At 39.5% G+C, this 18,810-nt stretch overlaps 1 protein-coding gene across 4 annotated transcripts in view; it reads left to right on the top strand.

Moving 5' to 3' along the window:
- The window catches only part of RARB (retinoic acid receptor beta), a 325,063-nt gene that overhangs the window by 250,787 nt on the left and 55,466 nt on the right, over positions 1 to 18,810 (top strand). For all 4 annotated transcript variants that reach the window (XM_039384807.1, XM_039384808.1, XM_027722018.2 and 1 more), the window contains one exon: positions 6,080 to 6,228. In XM_039384807.1, the coding sequence (XP_039240741.1) occupies positions 6,080 to 6,228 (149 nt within the window). The remainder of the gene's footprint in view (positions 1 to 6,079; positions 6,229 to 18,810) is intronic.

The raw sequence follows: 18,810 nt of genomic DNA, 5'->3' as shown, positions 1-18,810 counted from the left end.
GTGTTATGAGAGTAGAACAGGAGAATAACCAAAAGATAGATGCTCTTGTCTTCTGATTTACAGCAAAAAATCTGGATAGCTCTGCTATACTGGTAGTAGGATGCAAAACTTTATTTCTTGGCCCTAATCACCTGATATAAATACAGGTTTCAAAGGGCTGTACTCCTGTCGTGTGGCCAAGATCAGTATCCACTGACTCTGTTGACTTATGTTACATGACTCTGCTGGTTAACATTACAGATTTGCAGTTGAAACTTGGCAATGTTGTTGGTGAAAGGCATGAAGAAGTATGATGCAGCTTGCTCTCTCCCAGTTTTAAGCCAGGGAAGATGCAGCAGATGAGTGTACACACTTCTGCCATTCCAGTTGGCAAATACAGCTTGGTGTGCACAGCAAGGCATTTGCTGAATACGAAGAAGCCTGCTTTTTTTTTAAAATCATACTTTAAAGTTAGTCTGTGTTTTAACACTGAAATGCTAAAATAGTTAAAATGAAGGTGCTCCAAGGACCTGCTTTGCAAGTAATGGCTCCCCTCAAGGCTGTGGAGGCCTTTCAAGGTTCATTCTTTCAAATATCTTTTGACTTGGCAGGATCATGATCATTACCATTATTTGCATTGGAGCAGCACTGGAAGGTCCTGCAGTGCTGGTTACTGTACAGCATATTCTGAGGCCCTGCCCAAAATAGTGTACTGTCTTAATACATGAGATGCAAGAGAGCGGGGGAAGAAAATACTGTCCTGATGGTATGTCTGCCTGCAGTGTAGCAATGGCCAAATTTGTACTTGGAACTTCATTAGCGTGAGGATATCAGAGCAGAGAGTGTGCTTAACTGCTTCTTGTACTCATGAGGCAAAGGGCAGAGTTCAGCAGCACCCCTCTTCTCCCAAATGCTTCGGGACAGAAGCCAGCTGTCCATGTCGCTCTTTAACTGACAGGAGTTGTAACAGCAAAAGTCCTTCAGCTTTAGAAAACTCCTGCCAACTCAGCTGCGCCTATCAGGACTTGCACCTTGTCTGAGATAGCTGTTGGCAGCAGCAGCCTGTGCCCTCGGCATGGCCCTTAAAGTGACCTGAGTCTGAGGCTCCTTTTAGGTGACCTTGTGTGCAGTTTTGCCCATTAATCCAGTCCGTGCAGATTGGGCTTCTGAGCTCCATAACCTCTACCTCTTGCTAGTTTTGTTGTTATTTTAATCATACTGTAGGAATCCTGAGAAGCACATAGTGAAAATCTGTGGGATACTCTTTTAGCTTTTAAAATAACAGAAAAGGATCATTTTGAATTGGGCACCCTCAAGAAGAAACAAGGTCATGGAGCCTCATCTTCTGATGTCCCTGTTGAAAGCGTAATGCTTCTTTTCAGACCGAGTGCAAACCTGATGACTTAGAGGGTTTTTTTGGCTTTCATCCCAAATACCACCCTTTTTTAAGGACAGTCTTGTAGAGATGAACTATGACTTGATTAAAATTAATGCTGGAAATATTGTAACTAAGAACTATAATAGAATATATTTAACATTATAGCTTTAAGGCAGCTACCAAGATGCAAATAATAAAACCTTCAAATGTGGAAAACAAACTTTCCTAAGTACTTCTGAAAATCCTGATAATAACATCTCAATCTGAAGTTATTGTATGTTTTAATCTAGGTGTGTCATGTTTGCTTATAATAAAAAGCGTTTCTTCCTGAACCTCAGTGCATATCCAGCTCTGTAAGGAAAGATTTTTGACTGTGGTAATTCATTCTGCATTGATTAACGTTTGCATGTGGCTTCCTCTGAGCCTTTTCCTCTGTCCTCCTGCCCTCAGCCCACTCCATCTCCACGCATCCACCCCCGGGTAAAACAGCGCTCCAGCGCAGCAAGCGCCAGTACGTGAAATAGTAGCACAACTTTCTTTGCTTTGTGCTGTTTTCTTTGCAAGGGAGAAAATGGAAGTCTTCCCACAAGGGAAGATTTTGTTTTCCTCTTTCTGTTGCCTATGATTCCCACCTGTTGTATATATGGTAAAAATATCTGGGACTTATAACCCAGCAACAGTACGCAGCTAGAGTCATGTGTGACCGGGTCAAACACACACTCGCTGGAGGGTCATGGCCAGGTTACTAAGTCAAGGCTGGCAAGTCTCCACGATAATGTTTTCTTTCTCTCTCACTCTTTTTTTTTTCTTCTCCCCTTGTCTGTCTTCCAAACAAGAGTTTAAAAAAACCCAAACCCTCATAACAATGCAAACTATTTAAGCATGACAAATTCAAAGAAGTTTTTTATTAAAAAAAAATTGGAGGGGGGAGCGAAGTCAATGATATTTTGGATTTAATTTTATAGTATAGTTTTATGTGGCACATGAAAGAAAGAAATTTGTATTGAAACAATTGAGACCCACTTTCCCAGTTCCTGGCTCTTTCCTGGAAGATGATTAAAAGCAGACTTTTTTTTCCAGACGAGACATAAAAATTAAATGATCTACAGTATATAGTTATTTTTTCAAATGTTTGGAGGCTTATAAATAACTTCTACAATCAAATGCACACATACAAGCAGCAGAGAATCTGGTTCTAATTACTTGTACTTTAGTTGAACTTTGGCGTTTCCTTTGACTTTCTGCCTAATGTATGTGAGCTGTGTGCCTTGCACTCCTGCAGTGAATTCACAAAAAAAAAAAAAAGGCAAAAAATCCAGACTCTTGTTGGTGCCAACAAAAATGGGGGTTAACAGAATGTTTTGACCAAATGCAACACTTTGCTATTCACCCTAATTAGCTGAAATTGCTGCTTCCCACCAGGGACCCTGAGCTCAGTATTCAAAATTCCCTTGAGGCTATCCAGGAAATGCCATTTGCTTTACAACTTCTTATTCTTTTAAAACTCAACTGTCCAAAGTGTGCATTAACATGCAAGCTTAATAATCTAAGTTCAGAACACGAGGCATTTCATAGTGCCTGCCTGCTTCTAGCTGGTCTCAAAGTAAAATACCTTCTCCATCTGTCAACACGGTTTAGCTGGCAGTAAATTAGCTCTCACAAAGCACGCTGTGCTTTTAAAGATCTTATCTGCTACTTTATCTAACCTTTAGAAATATTTCAGACATCTTAAGAATTGTGAAGTGACCGATTGTTTGAGAGTCCCTGTGTGCTTAAGCTGCATTCAGGTGTTGGGTGACAGCACTGAGGCTCGGTTTTCTCAGGTGAGTAGGGACCCTGAAGTGTCACATCCCACAGGACAAGACAGGAGGACATGGAAAGAAGTTGCTTCTTTTCTATTCCTCCCCCCCCAAATTCCTCCTAAAACTATAAGACTGCTTTAAAAATGCCTTTTCGGTAAATGTCAACTCTTGGCCCCCCATCCTTTCCTTTTTTCCACCTTGCATGTGCAGACAGGCATAGAAGAAAGCGCTTCTGCTTTTATGCACTCACTAGCTGCCAACATGTTACAAAAATAACACTTTTTACCTGCTGAGCATGAATTGCTCCAGGTGCCTGCACCAGACTTTTGCACTTCCACACTGGCAGGACATACATTTTCAAATAAAGAGTTAAAAAAGCTAAATCCAAGAAAGAATAGTAAATCAGCTGAGGTAAGGGCTGAATATGTGTATCCTGGGTTCAAACCTTCTCCAGAAAACTGTACATCTTGCCTTTGATCAAAAGTGAATGTGACCAAACTATGTTCTCTTACCAAAGAAACCACACCAAACCAACCAACCAACCAAAAAAAAAAACCCCAACCCAACCCAAAACCCAACCAGTCTCTCTAGATGGTTGTTCAGCTGATGCAAGTATTATATTTAGTAGATTAGGTCCCTTTTAGTGGTGCAAAAATATATATGGAGAGAGAGAGAGAGAAAGGTGTTCTACGGAGGATCTTCTGATTTCCATTGGCTCTTTTGTTGTTGTATACAATTTCAAATTGTCCTGAAAAATATTCTCCAGCTTTATCTTGAAATCCTCACTTGCTGACTATGTTGTGTATTTATGAACTGAGTTGCTTAATCTCTTCTGGGTATCGCAAGCTCCTGGTGTTTCGACATTGCTTGACAGACCTCTCTGAAGTACATATTGTTCGTGGTTTGAACACTACTATTGGACGCTGGTGCTTGTTTAGTATGAAATTATGAATAAAGCAGAAGTGTATCAGTCTTATTCCTCAAAGACTGCTTTCCCCAAACTGAAATCACAGAAGGATTGCAGGAGTGCAGTTGTTTTATTGAATGATACAACCTTGTTTTCCCATGAGGAGCCTAAAAACTGCCTTTTAGATGGACTGGGAGAGTTGAATGAGCTAATACGAAACACGTTGTCTGCTGGTATTAGAGTTTTAAAGCTAAAATTTTGTCATTCCATAGACTCATTGGAAGCCACCATAATTCATGTACGAGTATGGAATAAGGCGAGGAATGTTTGAGGCTTCTCAAGGACATTTGATGAATCTAACTTTAATTTAGAAGTACTAAGAGATTATCGATTCAAGCAGGGGGGCTGTGCAGAGATCAATAACAGACCACTCTCTATCTCAAATACCAAAAAATACTGTTGAAAAGAAATGATCATTCTCATCTGAGTTTTCATTAAGAAAAAACTTCATTAAAGTTTTCTTGGTGCAGTAGGAACCTGTAGACTTTTGGTCTGCCAAGTTCAGTTTATTTAATACTGAAAAAGATGAGTATAGTTCTGGATGTTGTCTTAATGGCACAATTTGTGGAGACATGTTATTTTACTTTTCTGTTTTTTGCACAACCTCCTATTTGTTATATAAATAAATTGGTCCCAATGGAAAGATATTCCTTTGCTTAGGATCAGACCCTTTACTACTTCACTTTAGCATTTATTTTCTTTTCAAGAAATGTCCGTCCTTGAGGTTGATACTAGCTTAACCCACGGAAAAATGGAGTCCTCCTCACACAAGTGAGCAGAGGTTGCATCGTGCTCTGTGATGCCCTGTGTGAATTCTGTAGCACGAGTTGACAATGAATCATGACTTTAATACAAATGTATCATCTTTGTAATCTGAAAAATATCATGTACAGTAAATCTTGTCTGAGATTTTTCCATTGAGTAATATTCTTTAGGGTCTGCCGTTAGTACTTTTGAGATTTAGCTCTGCTGATAGTGCCTAATATTTCTGGATAGATCTGAGTTCACAGATCCTGTCATTCCTGTATATTTGTTGAACGTTAGAGGGATTTATCTGAGAAGCAGCAGACGGCTAGGTGAAACATGAAAATGTATTGCACATCCACAATAAATGTGAGGAACGCTGACAGCAGATCACAGAAAACTAATGCAGATGTTTTGGAACGATGTAGTTCACATGTCTTAGCTTGCATCGCAGAGCTTTCACGTCCTTCCCCTGAAAGGGGTAACTGGCTTTTCAATAGGCTCAAACAAATGACCATCTAGAAATATTAAGGCAATAAAAGGATGTGGAGTCATAATATATAAGTTACTTTTTCTCAGCGAGGTTTCCTGATGTTACAGGTCCTAAGGTAGGTAAGGAAGTGTTACTGGGTTGTGCTACTTTTTTACAGATTTAAAAAAAAAAAAAAAAAAAAAGACAAGTTGTTCAGGTAATTTTCACTTCAGGTCTCACACTTACTCTTTACGTATGTCCTGATACTTGCTGCTATCCTGCTATATCAGAATTGCAGATTGGAAGTGTTACCTTTTGTAGAAAAAGGCAGGAGACACAAGAGCTCTCCCAAGATTAGGTACTGATTAAAAGGGTACATGCTACAGTTTCCCTTTGAAGGCTGATATCGAGCATGCGCACGTGGATCCCATGCAATTCAATAGGCTAAAACCAGAAGGTGAGCCCAAAGTTGTCCATTTTTGGAACCTAGTAAGAGATTGAAGCCATATATCTAAATTATTGGGTACTTTAAAATATACTTTGAAGCTATGCGATGTAGTCCTGTTATTACTTGCCTTACTTAGTTCCCCTTAAATGTTTCTAGGAAAGACAGATAAATGTTTATTATGCAAAGAAAGATATGGGCCAGTTTCATACTTGTAATATAGTTTTATGTAATAATTTATTCAAACTTCATTAATAAATCATTCAATTATTATATTTTTTTTCTTTTGTAGCAGTTGAAACTCAGAGCACCAGTTCTGAGGAACTTGTTCCGAGCCCTCCTTCACCACTTCCACCCCCTCGTGTTTACAAGCCCTGTTTTGTCTGTCAAGACAAGTCATCCGGATATCACTATGGTGTCAGTGCTTGTGAGGGATGTAAGGTGAGTGCCATCATCTCCCTTTCCTTCATTTCGTCTTAGAAAGGGATAAAGCAATGCAGCGTGGTGTGACTTGATTGTCTCCAAAGACAGCTGTACAGTTTCTTTTGGGAATTAATTCTTATTCATGAGTGAAGCCAAATAAATTACCATCATTCCTGGAAATATTTCCCTTCATAACTTCTTCCAAATTATGTCTTTCAGGGACTTCCTTAAGTGTTGACTAGCATGAGAATGTGATCATAGATGTAGACATAATCAAAGAATAAACTGAAAACCCTTTGAGACTCTTCACTGTCCATCTGTAGGTCAGGTATTCCCCGAGATCTCACACGACCTTTGGCTGCTCTCAGCCTTTTCTGTTTGCTGCTACCTCTCTGTATCCAGGGGTTGGAATTTGGGAACGGGATCTGATCCTCTGGAATTTTTTGGTGTAGTCTCTAACTATCTAACTAATCTCAAATCAAATTGGGAATTTAAGGATTAGGAGGTTGGTATTTGCAAAATTTAATCTGTCAGCCTACATTGCTGGCACATCTGCTAGCTGCTTCTCAGTGCTGTGGTTGTCAGAGCATGAATTGACTGTCCATAGGATGTGGTAATAAAATACACAGTTCAAAAGTAGACAATGTCAGGCATCAGAGAAGCAATGTCAGATAAACAATGCTTGTATGGCAATAGTTAGAGGCGTGCACACAGTGAACAGAACGCATGTGAGGAAGAAGGTAGTGTGAAAAATGCTAAAGAAAAGATATCATAGGGCAGATGCTCTCATAGTTAACTTTGTTAGAGTACCCCACTGCGATGTTCTTTTTTAACAATTAAAGACCTATGATTTTCATCCTTCAGCTTAAAATAGTTGTGTAGTGTTTAGTACAGTGAAGATACTAACGCATGCTGAAAATATGATAGGTGCTATATCCATATAAAGTTATTAGACTAAATTAACAAATTTGGTTTATTTTTATGAAATGTTATAATATTTTTCAGATAGTGTGAAGGTAGCCTTTTTTACTTTATGCTTTGAGCATTCAACTTCTTCCATGCTACTGGGCTCTTGTAGTGACATAAAATATAATAGTCCTGGGTTTGTGTCATTAGACAAAAAATTAAAAGATTGGAATCTGGTCCCCCCCCTTATTTTATAACCGTAGATACTGAATTAGTGAAAGTAACTATTTAATTTCACCTCAGTTTTAGAATCTCTTTCTGGTATTGAGGTTTGCCTTGGGTATCATATCTGTATTTTTTTCTTTTAGATGCCACAAAACTATCAACATTTAGGAAGATCTATGATAAGAATATGCTGTAACTGGTTTCATTAAATAGGAAATCTCATCATACTTAGATGCTAACACGCAAATGGTGGTGTCATTTGCTCACCCACGTTACCTCTAAGCAGAGGTGTAATTGCAGACCATGGCAGAAAGGTCACGTGTTCCTAAGAGTTCATTATTTTTGAAAAATATGCAAAAATATACTGTAAGACCTGTATTGGCATACTGCAAAGCATTTTCATAAATAATTAAAGCAAGATCACACTTGTCAAAACACATGAAGAAATCCATCTTGTAATGTGTTGGCCATTACTCAACAACAACAAAAAAATCATCTTCACTTATTTGCTAATTTGCAAGATGGTGTAATTCAGCATTTAATGATAGCTGGCTGCTAAAAGAAGAAGAAGAAAAAAACATTAGTTACATACAAAACCTGTCAGTCTGTGAGAAATAACAGGATTCCAAAGCAGTAACTTGGCTGCCGCAGACTGATAATATTTGGGTTTGTTGATGCTAGCTCTTCAGCAGGTTGGACTAGGATTTTATGGAATCTCTTCCACAGATTGAATCAATTTCCTTAGCGAGTGCCAGAAACTGGCAAGAACATGATGAGACTGCTGAATCAACCAGTGGTCCCTTTGGTGGACAGTTAAGTGCTACATTTGTTGCTCAAAGTTGTCTGAGCTTTCAGGTCAACAGAAGTAGTGAGCTGGATGTCAGCAGACAGCAGTATGTGATTGCAACACCAGACACCACCTCAGAAACCTATGTGTTGCCAGTTTCTACTCTTTCTCTGAAGAATGTTACCCTTTTTCTTTTGAGCTCTTTTTGACTGTTTAGTTTATTTTTCTTTTACTTCATCTTTACTCTGCACTTGCTTTCACACTGTCAGTTCTTGGTCTTGTATGATAAGAAAATTGCTACCTTGTACTTCCGATTTCTAACCATCTAGGCTCCTGCCTGTTCTTGATCTGCTTTTTACCCTGTGTTCCTGGTGCCAGTTCTTCGTGCATCTCTTTCTCTGCAACCTTCATACAAAAATTTAACCAGTTGCTTTACAAGTTTCAGTAAGCACTGAGCATTTAGCACTAGTGCTGGGGAAGCCTTGTCTCCTATGGATCTCTGCCTTTCAGTTGTTTAACCCAAGTTTATTAGAGAGTCTGTCTTTCACTGAAGGCTCTGCTCGGTATGGAGCTGCAGTTTCATGCTGATTCTCTGATGAACCGGGGGAGTAATAATAAGGAAGAATTTGTATTACAACCTTTTGTGTAGTTAGGAAACTCAAATTTAATTCCCCTTTACCCTGAAGACACATCTCCATGGAATTTCAAAGAGCTCTATTTTCTTCAAGATTTGGAGTTTTACTGAAGCTGACCAGTGTGTTCAGAAGCTGTGGGGATGGGGAGAGGGAGCCTCACTTATGGCCGGGTTGGACAAACCTCATTCCATAAGAAGCTAGACTAAAATATCAGTTAATCCCTTTCTTTCTCTTTTCATCTGACCTTGTAGCAATTTTCTCCTTCTTCATTCCTATTTTCCCTGTTTCTTTCTTCACGTGATTTGCAGTCTCTGTTCTGTGATATTAAACCTTAAATTCACTCATTTTTCCTCCTGCATTTGCACGTCCCTCTGTTTTGAGGTCCTTTTCTCAAGTCTTTTCTGACTCATTTACCTTTCGCTTCGAACTCCTGGCAGTCTTCTTTCTCAAGGGAAGCACAAATGGAAAACTCTGCTCATATCATATTTATCTAATTAGGGCTCTGTTCTTTTGTTTTCTCTGTTGGCTTTCCCTTGGTTTTCTTCTAGTTCCATCTCTGTTTCCTTCTCCTTTGCCTTTCTCCTTTGAGCTCTGGTGAAGCTGCTGCCACACTGATCATTAGCAGTCTTCATCTAGTGCAAGGGACAGTTTTCTGTCCTCCAGGTTTTGGGTTGATGACTGCCTTTGATTCATTGGGATTTCTTTTTCCTGGCTTTTGAGACTCTTTAGATTCTCATCCTGCTTACTGATTATTCAGTGTCTCTTACTTAATTGGCTTTTTATCCATTTCTGATGCTGTTCCCTGAGGTTCAGTTCTTTGGTTTTCTGTCTCAAAAAGCATCAGTTACTGACCTGTTTTATGGTAGAAGAATGGGGGATATCATGGCAATATTCTGGTCATAACAGGTGTATTCTTAATCCAGCCAGGAGCCCTTGGAGAGCTGTGGATGGTGACTGTGACCTTGTGACGTTCAATTTGGGAAACTCTGCTCTGTAAAATTTGTCTTCCCTCAACTGTCACCAACCCATGGATGACTTCCAAAGCATCCCTATCTCTGACTTCTCTCCTTCTGTCTTTCCCTGATATGTTATCTTGCTCACCTCACTGTTACCTTGGACACAGAGTTCACAAAGACAGAACTTTCCGTCCTCTTTTTGTGACATGACCAACTGTAATGTCATGGCATGGAGTTCTTTCAGACATCATGTCATGATGACATAATTTCTGATCTGCAGTATTCTAATTTACATGACCTGTTGTCATTTTTCCTCCAAAATCTGAAAATCTGGCTTTGACTGCCTTCATTGTCAAACTCTTGCTGTGGTCTTCTCACATGGGATTAGATTGGTCCTTTCTTCTGTCCTCCCTTCCTCTTTCCCACACGCTGTCATCCTTGGACCTTATATTTTCAGGTACCTGTGAACAACCTCCATTGCCAAGTACTTCAGTGATTCTGCTGTCTTATTAATTAACAGTCTTCAGTACTGTGCCATACTAGACTGTTCTGTGGCTTGTGTTGACATACTAATCATGTAAGGTTTTTAGAGGGTGGAGTATTTCACAATAGGCACTTATGAACCACAATAGAAGTTTTAAACTGGTTTAAATAAATTCTAAAAAGTGTGGCTTTGTGTTTATTTCTGGATGTTACACTGCAAAAGTGTATGTTCTTCATAGCCTGTCGTTGGCTTTGTGTACATATTAGAGTTTCAAAACCAAACTGATCTTCACAGTGTATTTGTATTTTGTAAGAAAAATTTCAGAGCCAGTCCATCTTTTTATGTGTAAAACAGTACATTGACAACATTCAGCTTATTTACAACTTTTCCATTTTGTAAACTGTGTGGCATTTCAGAGGTGGGTTTTGGAATCTACTTGTGTGTTTCATGACCTCAGTTACAGGCTTCTGAGATCTTTTTTTTTTTTTTGCCAGTCTCTGGGTGTTGCTAGATAGCATGCAAACAAATTCCGTAGAAAATGAGCAGTTTGGATTTATCCAGCTGGTACAAGTGGTTATAGGGCTGGTTGTCACCAAAAACTCAGCTCTTTGGTCCTGACTTGACTCGTGTAGCCGGGTTTGCAGAAAGGGAGACTGAGAGTAGTGGGCTGGATTCCCTACACAATGCCATGATTGTGTGGGTGAGGAGGAGAAGCTGGTGTTCTGGCAGCTTCAGCTGTCTCTGAAAGCCTTGTCTCTTGTTCTGGGCATTTAAAAGACAGCATTCCTTTGCTGACAGTCCTGCCTGGATTACTGGCTTGAATTTGGTGGGCAGCAAAGATGCCTAAAGCAGTTTCATTGGAGAAGACAGCGCAGCATATAAGAGGGTGGGTTTACGGTCCAGCAGTTTTGTCTAAATGATGAAGATGCCTCTCTGTCTGTTATTGATGGTAACAGACAAAAATGTAGATAAATCTACTTCAATACTGAGTGATCCCAGGTTGGCTTTTATCATAAAATAAGAATAGCTTTCCTTCCATCAGAGTTTTCATATAAGATCGCATCTAATGTAGGATCATTAAATTAAAAGGGTAGCCACATTTAATATATTTTCAAAGCTTTTCAGCTATGGAAATATGTTTATTTGTTTGACATCTTCCTGACTCAAATATATAATTTCTCTGTTGCAAAGACTTTAAGCATTATGGAAAAAAGGGCATTGATATAAACTGTGAAATTTAGGTCTGTAATTTTGTGGGACTGACTCCTCAGAAAAGCTAAGATACACATAGGAGAAGAAAAGAGAGAAAATGACAACAATTTTTGCTTTGTCCAAATTTGCTGATCCACATGGGTGTTAAGCTTGGGACAAAAACTGTCATTTTGTTATAGGTTTAACTTACTTGCTTACAGATGCAGTGTCAGGCAGTCCCACCACTCAGCTTGAGGCCCAAAATTAGTTGCCTAACTTTGAAGTCTGGAGTTTCTCAATCTGTGGAGAGAGAGAAGCTCCTCTGATGGCTGATTCAGAGCATCTAAACCAGATCTGCTCTGGGTCACCCTCCAGAGCAGCCCGTCCCCATGAGCCTTTGGGTTAGGTGCCCAAGCACAGCTGTGTTAATATTCTCTGAGATGATGTCCCCCATGGTTATGTCCTTTTGGACACTGAGAGAGTTGGGCTTTCCCTGTTGCAGGCCATGAATTCCTGGTCAGCGCTGGTCAACAACTGATTTACAAAATGCTACTGACAGAGAGAGAGGAACTGGCTTTCATTTTGTTTATTTGTTTGAAGTTTGATGACAAGGATATTATTTCCAACCTAAATGATATTATGATTCTGTGATATTATGCTTTGGTCTGCGAGCAATGTTGCTGAGAGACCTAAAATATTTTATGGATTGTCATAGCAAAGTTCCCTTTATGGAACAGTGTCCTTTGGGACAGATGCCTTTTTCCTTTTAATAACATCTCTTACATCATGTGAGAACAGATTTGCATTTTCTTAGGCAGTTTTGGGATTGTGGAGGGATCTTAAGCAGCAGTTCTTTTTGATAACACCACTCTTGCACATGTTAGCTTCTAGCTATAATATAATTATATTTAAGCCTGTATTTATGCCCCTTTACTGGGAATTAAGAATCCAGACACAGAATTTTCTCAGCTACTTAGCAGTAAAAAAAAAAAAAAAAAAAAAAAAAAACACTTCATAAAACCAGCTAACTAACATTCCATGCATTTGTTCAGCTTTGTTTTCCTGGCACGTTTTAATCACCTACAACTGAAAGAGAAAGTAAGAAATGTAAGCTTTAAAATAGGTGCAACAGTATGATTTGTATCAGGGAAAGAAGTAATATTGTTTGCAGCAATGCAATTGTAAAAGCTTCTGTTGGTTCAAAGAAAAATACAGATCAGCTTGAATGATCAAGCTGTATTCGTCTCCATTTAAGCTGTATTAGTGACAGTGCCAGCAGTAGAGATGTACGCTGTCATCCATGCACAGCTATGAAAAATTCCTTGAATCACAGAAAATTGCTCCCAGTTTCAGTTAAATCAACAATACTTTTTTTAGAAGGTGAAAAATGTATTTTGAGATACATTTCTGCATACTATTAGTATCATCTGATCTTAAACTGTAAGCACTTCACAGCACAGCAACATAACGAGTCATTCATTTGCAGAAAGCAGTGCAGTATACAGAAAGACACTAAATGAGTTGCAAGTGCTTTAAATGTAGTACTGAAAACCTGGAATTTTTATATATTTATGCTAGCGGAGGACACCTGATTGTTTTAATGCCATCTTTGAAATTTTAGTTTTTCAAATAACAAACCCAGGGAACGCCAGGTGCCTTGTGAAAAGCTGGTATCTGTTTCAGTAAGTTCTTAATTTTTTTTTTATTATTTGTTTGGAAGATAAACTTTTGACAGATCTTGAATTTGTTTCAAAATTTTGAAGATGGGGAAGCATAAATTTACTGGAAGCTTGCTGAAAGCAATCAAGCATGACGAAATAGATGGGATCAGGAACAAAAATTTTAGCTTACCAAGTTTATTAAAATCTCTTTCTGTGTTGTGTAAATGCCATGAATGAAAAAAAAATTACTTGCCAACCATGATAGATAACAAAAATGTAAATTATGTTGTACGTTTGACTGCCATATTTGCTTTCCAGTGCTTTGGGCTCAGGTTGTGGGTTAAGAGCAGCAGTGTCCGTATGGGGGTATAGCACATACATCCACAGCTAATCTTCCTCTCATCCTGCCTCTTGCCTGGTCATAGGCCAGGGGTTTGTCTTAAGCTATGAGAGTAGTTGTTTTTTACTAATTACTGTAATTTTTTTTCTGGCAGCGATGTGGGTACTATAGAAGCACAGAGCTTGTCCCAAATTAGCTTTTTAACCCCGCTAACCATGCCGATACAGTTATTTGTGAGCACAAAGGCTAAGGGCCTGCGGAAACAGGAGCTGGAAACTACTCTCTTATTTTCCATGAACTGTCAAATATGACATATAATTGTTTGTCTTAAATCTTGCACTCCTTTGTTTTGTAAAATTCCCAATACTGTCAGTGAAGACTTTCTCAAAAAAGAACAGCAGTGTCAGACTCTTACACTCTGGTGTGTTTTCGGGCGTAGCTTTGTTGTGCCACGTACCTGGAAGGTTTCTGGCTGTACCAACTAGTGTTCCTCCTGCAAGCAACCACCTCCTCTACAGTTTGGATGCAGCCATCCCATTTCAGGGGCCAAAGGAGTTAACTAAGGTAGATGTGGATTTTCCCATGGTACATCAGCAAGCCATAGTGCCTGTGACTGTTCCCAAGAGCATTTCCTAATATAAATGTAGCCTGCTAACCTTGCTTATCTTTTCAGGATCTTTGGCCACTAACCATTCCATAACAACTACAGGTTTTTCATTATTAGTAGTAAAATAAAATTGTTGAGTCTTACTCTTCTGGCAGTGTCTACGCCTTCCTCTACCTGAGAATACATACCATAAAAGGAAGAAACTTCAAATTTACATGTGTATGTACCTGTCGTTATTGGAGTTGAATCATGGTTTCTCACACAAAGGTAAATAATGAAGAGTCATTGTAGGTGTGTTTGTCACATTTCTATCCAACTTTCACCTGCCCATAGTTGTCGTGGCCTATTGGCAGATGAATGAGAGAGCTGAGGCTCACACCTGATCATAATGTGGGGGTGGCTTACAACAGCTTCAACAGAATTAAGTAAATTATATGCACGTGTGAAAGTGCTGTCTCTGCAACTCATGTCATGTTGTACTGACCAGAGATGCCAGAAGCAGGTGGGCTGTGATTCAGGCTGGTACACTTGCCTGCTGAGTAGTCCCCTGGTTGGCATGCAGTGGATGTGGAGTGTGTTTTTATTTTCCTGTAAGTAGGTTCTAATGGGTTTTACGTTTTCAGTTTTCTTCTTAAGTATGGATAAAGGGAAACCCCATTTATTTTGTTCTCATGTTGTCAATCTATTTCATACCTCTTCATTATTTTAAGGACCACATATGGCCTTTGATTATAGATGTGTAGTACAAGCCGTCCTGAGCACACCCAGAAAGTTGTACAAGTGTAGTAAAAAAATGCAGCTTTCCACCATGTTTAATGCAACATTTTATAATATGGTCTTTAAAAGTACTGTCTGCAGAGGTAATTTAGCAGATAAGGAAATAGGGATATCTGAGTAAACATCTCAGAAATTAAATACTCTTGGATTTTCTGTTAACAGTACTAGCCTACCTATTTTTTTTATACTGGACCATATTTATGTGTACTGAACAGCAATTACAGATGTGTAAAATTACAATGAACTGGCTTTCATTTTTTAACTGTGGAACTTTTAAAAAAGAAAGTGGTTGATGAGAAATTGATAGAGGAGGATATACAAGCAATTGATTTGTTGAATTTAGATTTAGGGTAGCTTGTTGGACCCCTAAAGAAAGTGCACTGTTTTCCCTGGAAGAAAGAAGAGTAGAATATTTTGCCAGATGTGGTTCTAGCTGAGTGTGACTGATGCTGGTGAGATGGTTGGGGTCAGTGCTCTGCTTGCTTTAAGCATATTTTTAAATTGTAGTTTGTGTTTTTCTTAGCAAGTATTTAAAGATTTGCTGATTGGCACATCTTAGAGAAGATCCAAAATTAAGGGGTTTCATAATGGTACAAAACAGAATTAACCATTTTTTAATTCTCTTCACTTATATGTTAAGTAGATATTCAAATGCTCTTTGTTTGCTACATATTTTGAATTTATTTTGAAAGATACACCTATCTATAATTTCTGGCTATTGTAAACCATCACCTGGTTCATAAACGGTCAGTTTCCCAATTTGCAGAAATACTTTGGCCTTGGAAAGTGGCCTTCCATTGCCATCTGCACTTACTGACTGACCTGATAATGGAAACAGAGGTTCTTTCTAATCCCAAAGGAAGTGTTCCTTTGAGGAAATTTCCTAAAGGGGTATTTGCTTTAGATTCTTCTGGAAATGGAGGGCAATTGAATTTGCAGCATGAATCCCAGGGCTGTTCTGATTTGCAGAGCTACTCTTCGTCTGTGCTGTAGGAGGAAAGACAACTGGATGTAATTTTCCAAGATTCAGTATTTCCAGTGGAGTCAGATTTAGAGATTCTTGCTCCAATTTTATTATGTACATTCTTTTTTTCCTTCACTCTGTAAAACAAAACAGACTCTCTCAGTCTTGAGTAACCATTCCAAAGACCAGAAACTCCCAAGGTTGAGATTATAGCCGTGTGCCTATCTTTCCCTCTTTGTATCTGGATTTTGCTATAGTCTTTAAGTATGAAATGCCTTGTTTCTTGAGAATCATGTAAATGACATACATGTTGTGTCCTTATTTCTGTTTTATAATATTCTGATTGTTTCAGAGCAGTGTTAAATCAGAGTTAGTATTGACTTCCATATACAGGAGACGTCTCTAGGTGTGACACCTGTGCACCTCAGCACTCCAGTTAGGAAAACTTGTAGTGTTAAAGAAGCCATGCATCCAATTCTGTAATTGGTAGTTTTGGTATGTTGGCATAGAAGCTGTTTAACTGGTATGCTGCTGCAGCTGGTTTGCCGAATATTCAAGGTCCCTATTCATAAATTAGTCTTCCTTTTGGTAATATATAGGAGTCCCCACAATTTCCACAACTCAATTCAGAAGACAGATGAGAGGTAGAAAGACATTTTTGTGTATAAAGTCCCTTATGATTTCATGTGGTCATGCTTAAAATTTCTCATTTAATATATTTTAGTGGGAAAAGTTACTATGCAATAAAAACTGGATCATAATACCTACATTTTAGGGGGAAAAGGTATATTGTTTCTGGCTCCCCTGTCCAGAATAACGGATACGTAAATTACAAGGTGAGATGCAGTTACAAGTAGTGCCAAAAAATGTAGATTTGGCTAGCTGTAATTGCAGTCAGTGATTTCACTATTTTAAACTTAGTGCTGGAGGGGAGAGCCAGCAGCCCCCAGCCACTGCACGTGAGCAGGGTCTGCCATTGCCTGGTGTCAGGGAAACTGATCAAAAGCTTACGAAGCAAGTTTGTTCTCGTTTTAGAGTCTCTTTAAAAGTGACAATTTAATGGGACCCATTACTGTCAGCTGTGGCTGGTTCCCTCTCCCTCCTCCCAGGCGCTTAACAGGGAAAGCAGAGATTTATAGCCGTGGTGCAGCTACTCCAATGGACTACTGTTCACTCCTCCCACGAGTGGCCTGGCTGGCTGCTCTCCAGATGAATCTTCCAAACAGAGGAGAGGTCTTCCCTGCCTCTAGAGTGCTTGCCTTACTTTGGAGCCCTGTACATCTGTGCTAAATATATTTGTAACTTATTAGGTCCTTGCTTCAGTGCACACTGTCATCTTCACATGCTTTCTGCTGGTCCAAAAGAATGGCAGCACTCCAGATTTAGGAAGATATAAGCAAACCATTTAAGAGAGAGCTCTGCAACTCGTCATTTTTTAAATTAATAAGCACTACCACTTTTTTACCTTTTTTTTTTGATCAGAGGATCAAGGCATTTCTCAGATGCTGCTGCAAAGGGTCTTACCCAGTCCACATTCATCCATAGTGATGCCCAGTGACTATTACGTGTACAGACACAAAAGTGAAAACTAGGCATTTTTTTGAAAGGAAAGAAAAGAGAGTGTTAAGTGAACAGGATAGACGCAAGCACAGCACCCAGGAGCCAAATGGGTGATCTAACTAAGAAGACCTTTCATCTTACCCTACGTCCATGTGATTTTTGTAAACTGAAAGGTTGATCATCATGTGATTATATGAGCTCTGTGCTTGAATCTGGCCATTGACTGAAGTCTGGCAGGGGAGGGAGAAAACAGGAAAACATCTTGCTAAGATTTTCCTGTGTTAGATTAATCAGCTCCAGTTCATTCACTCATCTCTGAAAGGTCATGTTTTCTCCTGGTCGAAGCTGCCCAGTCCTAGACTCTCCCTTGCTTCCCTACAGCTTGGCTGAATGATCAGCGGTGGCCAACACTGGGCAAGGTGGATGCAGTCCTGCATTTGTCCTGAAAGCTGTGATGCTTTTTCAGCATCTCAGTGTGATTTGTGTTGGTGTTTGCAACAAGATACATCTCTTCAATTAGTGTTACCGTAAGAGTCCTTATTGCTTGGAGGAACTAGTCAGTTGATTTCTCTGGCTCTGTTTCTGCAGTTGCTAATCCCTTGCACTGGCACAGACTGCATTTCATCCACCTTTCTCAGCCTGCTTTCTCATGTTTTTGAGACCATTTTGACTGTGGGTATTTTGCACAGAAACTGGGCAGAGTGGTGTGGCCACCATCTCACTTAAAAATGGTGGGTTTTCCAAGCTGGTCCAGCTCCAACTCATCTCTCTGCTGTCGCCTTCGGTAATGAGTTTCAGCTGCAGTGTGGAAAGGTAATTTTCCTTGACTACTGCCAGTACTAGAGAGCCAGACTTGCATATTTCTGGGTGTTTACTTGAACTCTGTTTTCTAGTCTCCAGGCATCCAAGTTTCGCCAAACTCTATGCTTTGCAGGGTTTTAGTGGATAGTTCTGTATTAGCAAAGTTTCTTTGTTGCCGAATGCAGGGGAATGAGAGTGTAGCATAAAGTAGCAAGTACAAGATATTACTTGCCAGATTTCAAGAGGTCTGGTACAACATATTTGTTTAGATGTCAACTGTCAAAACTAAGAGCAAAAAAAAGATTATGGGGAGATAATGAACTTGTGTTGATGAGTCATTCAGATAGATGCCTGAAAACTGTACCAGGAAGCATAATGCTCAAGATATCTGGTTTATTTTGGCATGTTTATGTCCATGTTATTTCTTCTGAGTATTTTTAGGTTGCTTTCTGCATTGTTTTCGTATGGCACTTCATTCCTCCTCAGAAACTTCCTTGCTTGCCGTGGATCAGGCAGGTTTTAAAACTCCTCCCAGGTCAGCAAAAAGAGAATAGAAACATGCTGGGTGTTGAAGACCAGAGGGAGCTGTGCTGTGGCATGGCCAGAGCCATCTCTTTGCCAACCTGGCAGGTGGGCACTGGCCCAGCACCCACAGTCACCCACCCAGCCAACCAGGCTCAGGCTGGGGAGCTTCGTTGGCTCCGGA

Source organism: Pipra filicauda, unplaced genomic scaffold, assembly GCF_003945595.2.
Source record: "Pipra filicauda isolate LSUMZ 115617 unplaced genomic scaffold, ASM394559v2 scaffold379_size694699_pilon, whole genome shotgun sequence".
Taxonomy (NCBI): domain Eukaryota; kingdom Metazoa; phylum Chordata; class Aves; order Passeriformes; family Pipridae; genus Pipra; species Pipra filicauda.
The sequence above is the reverse complement of the archived record's forward strand: the minus strand, read 5'-3'. Positions and strand labels throughout refer to the sequence as shown.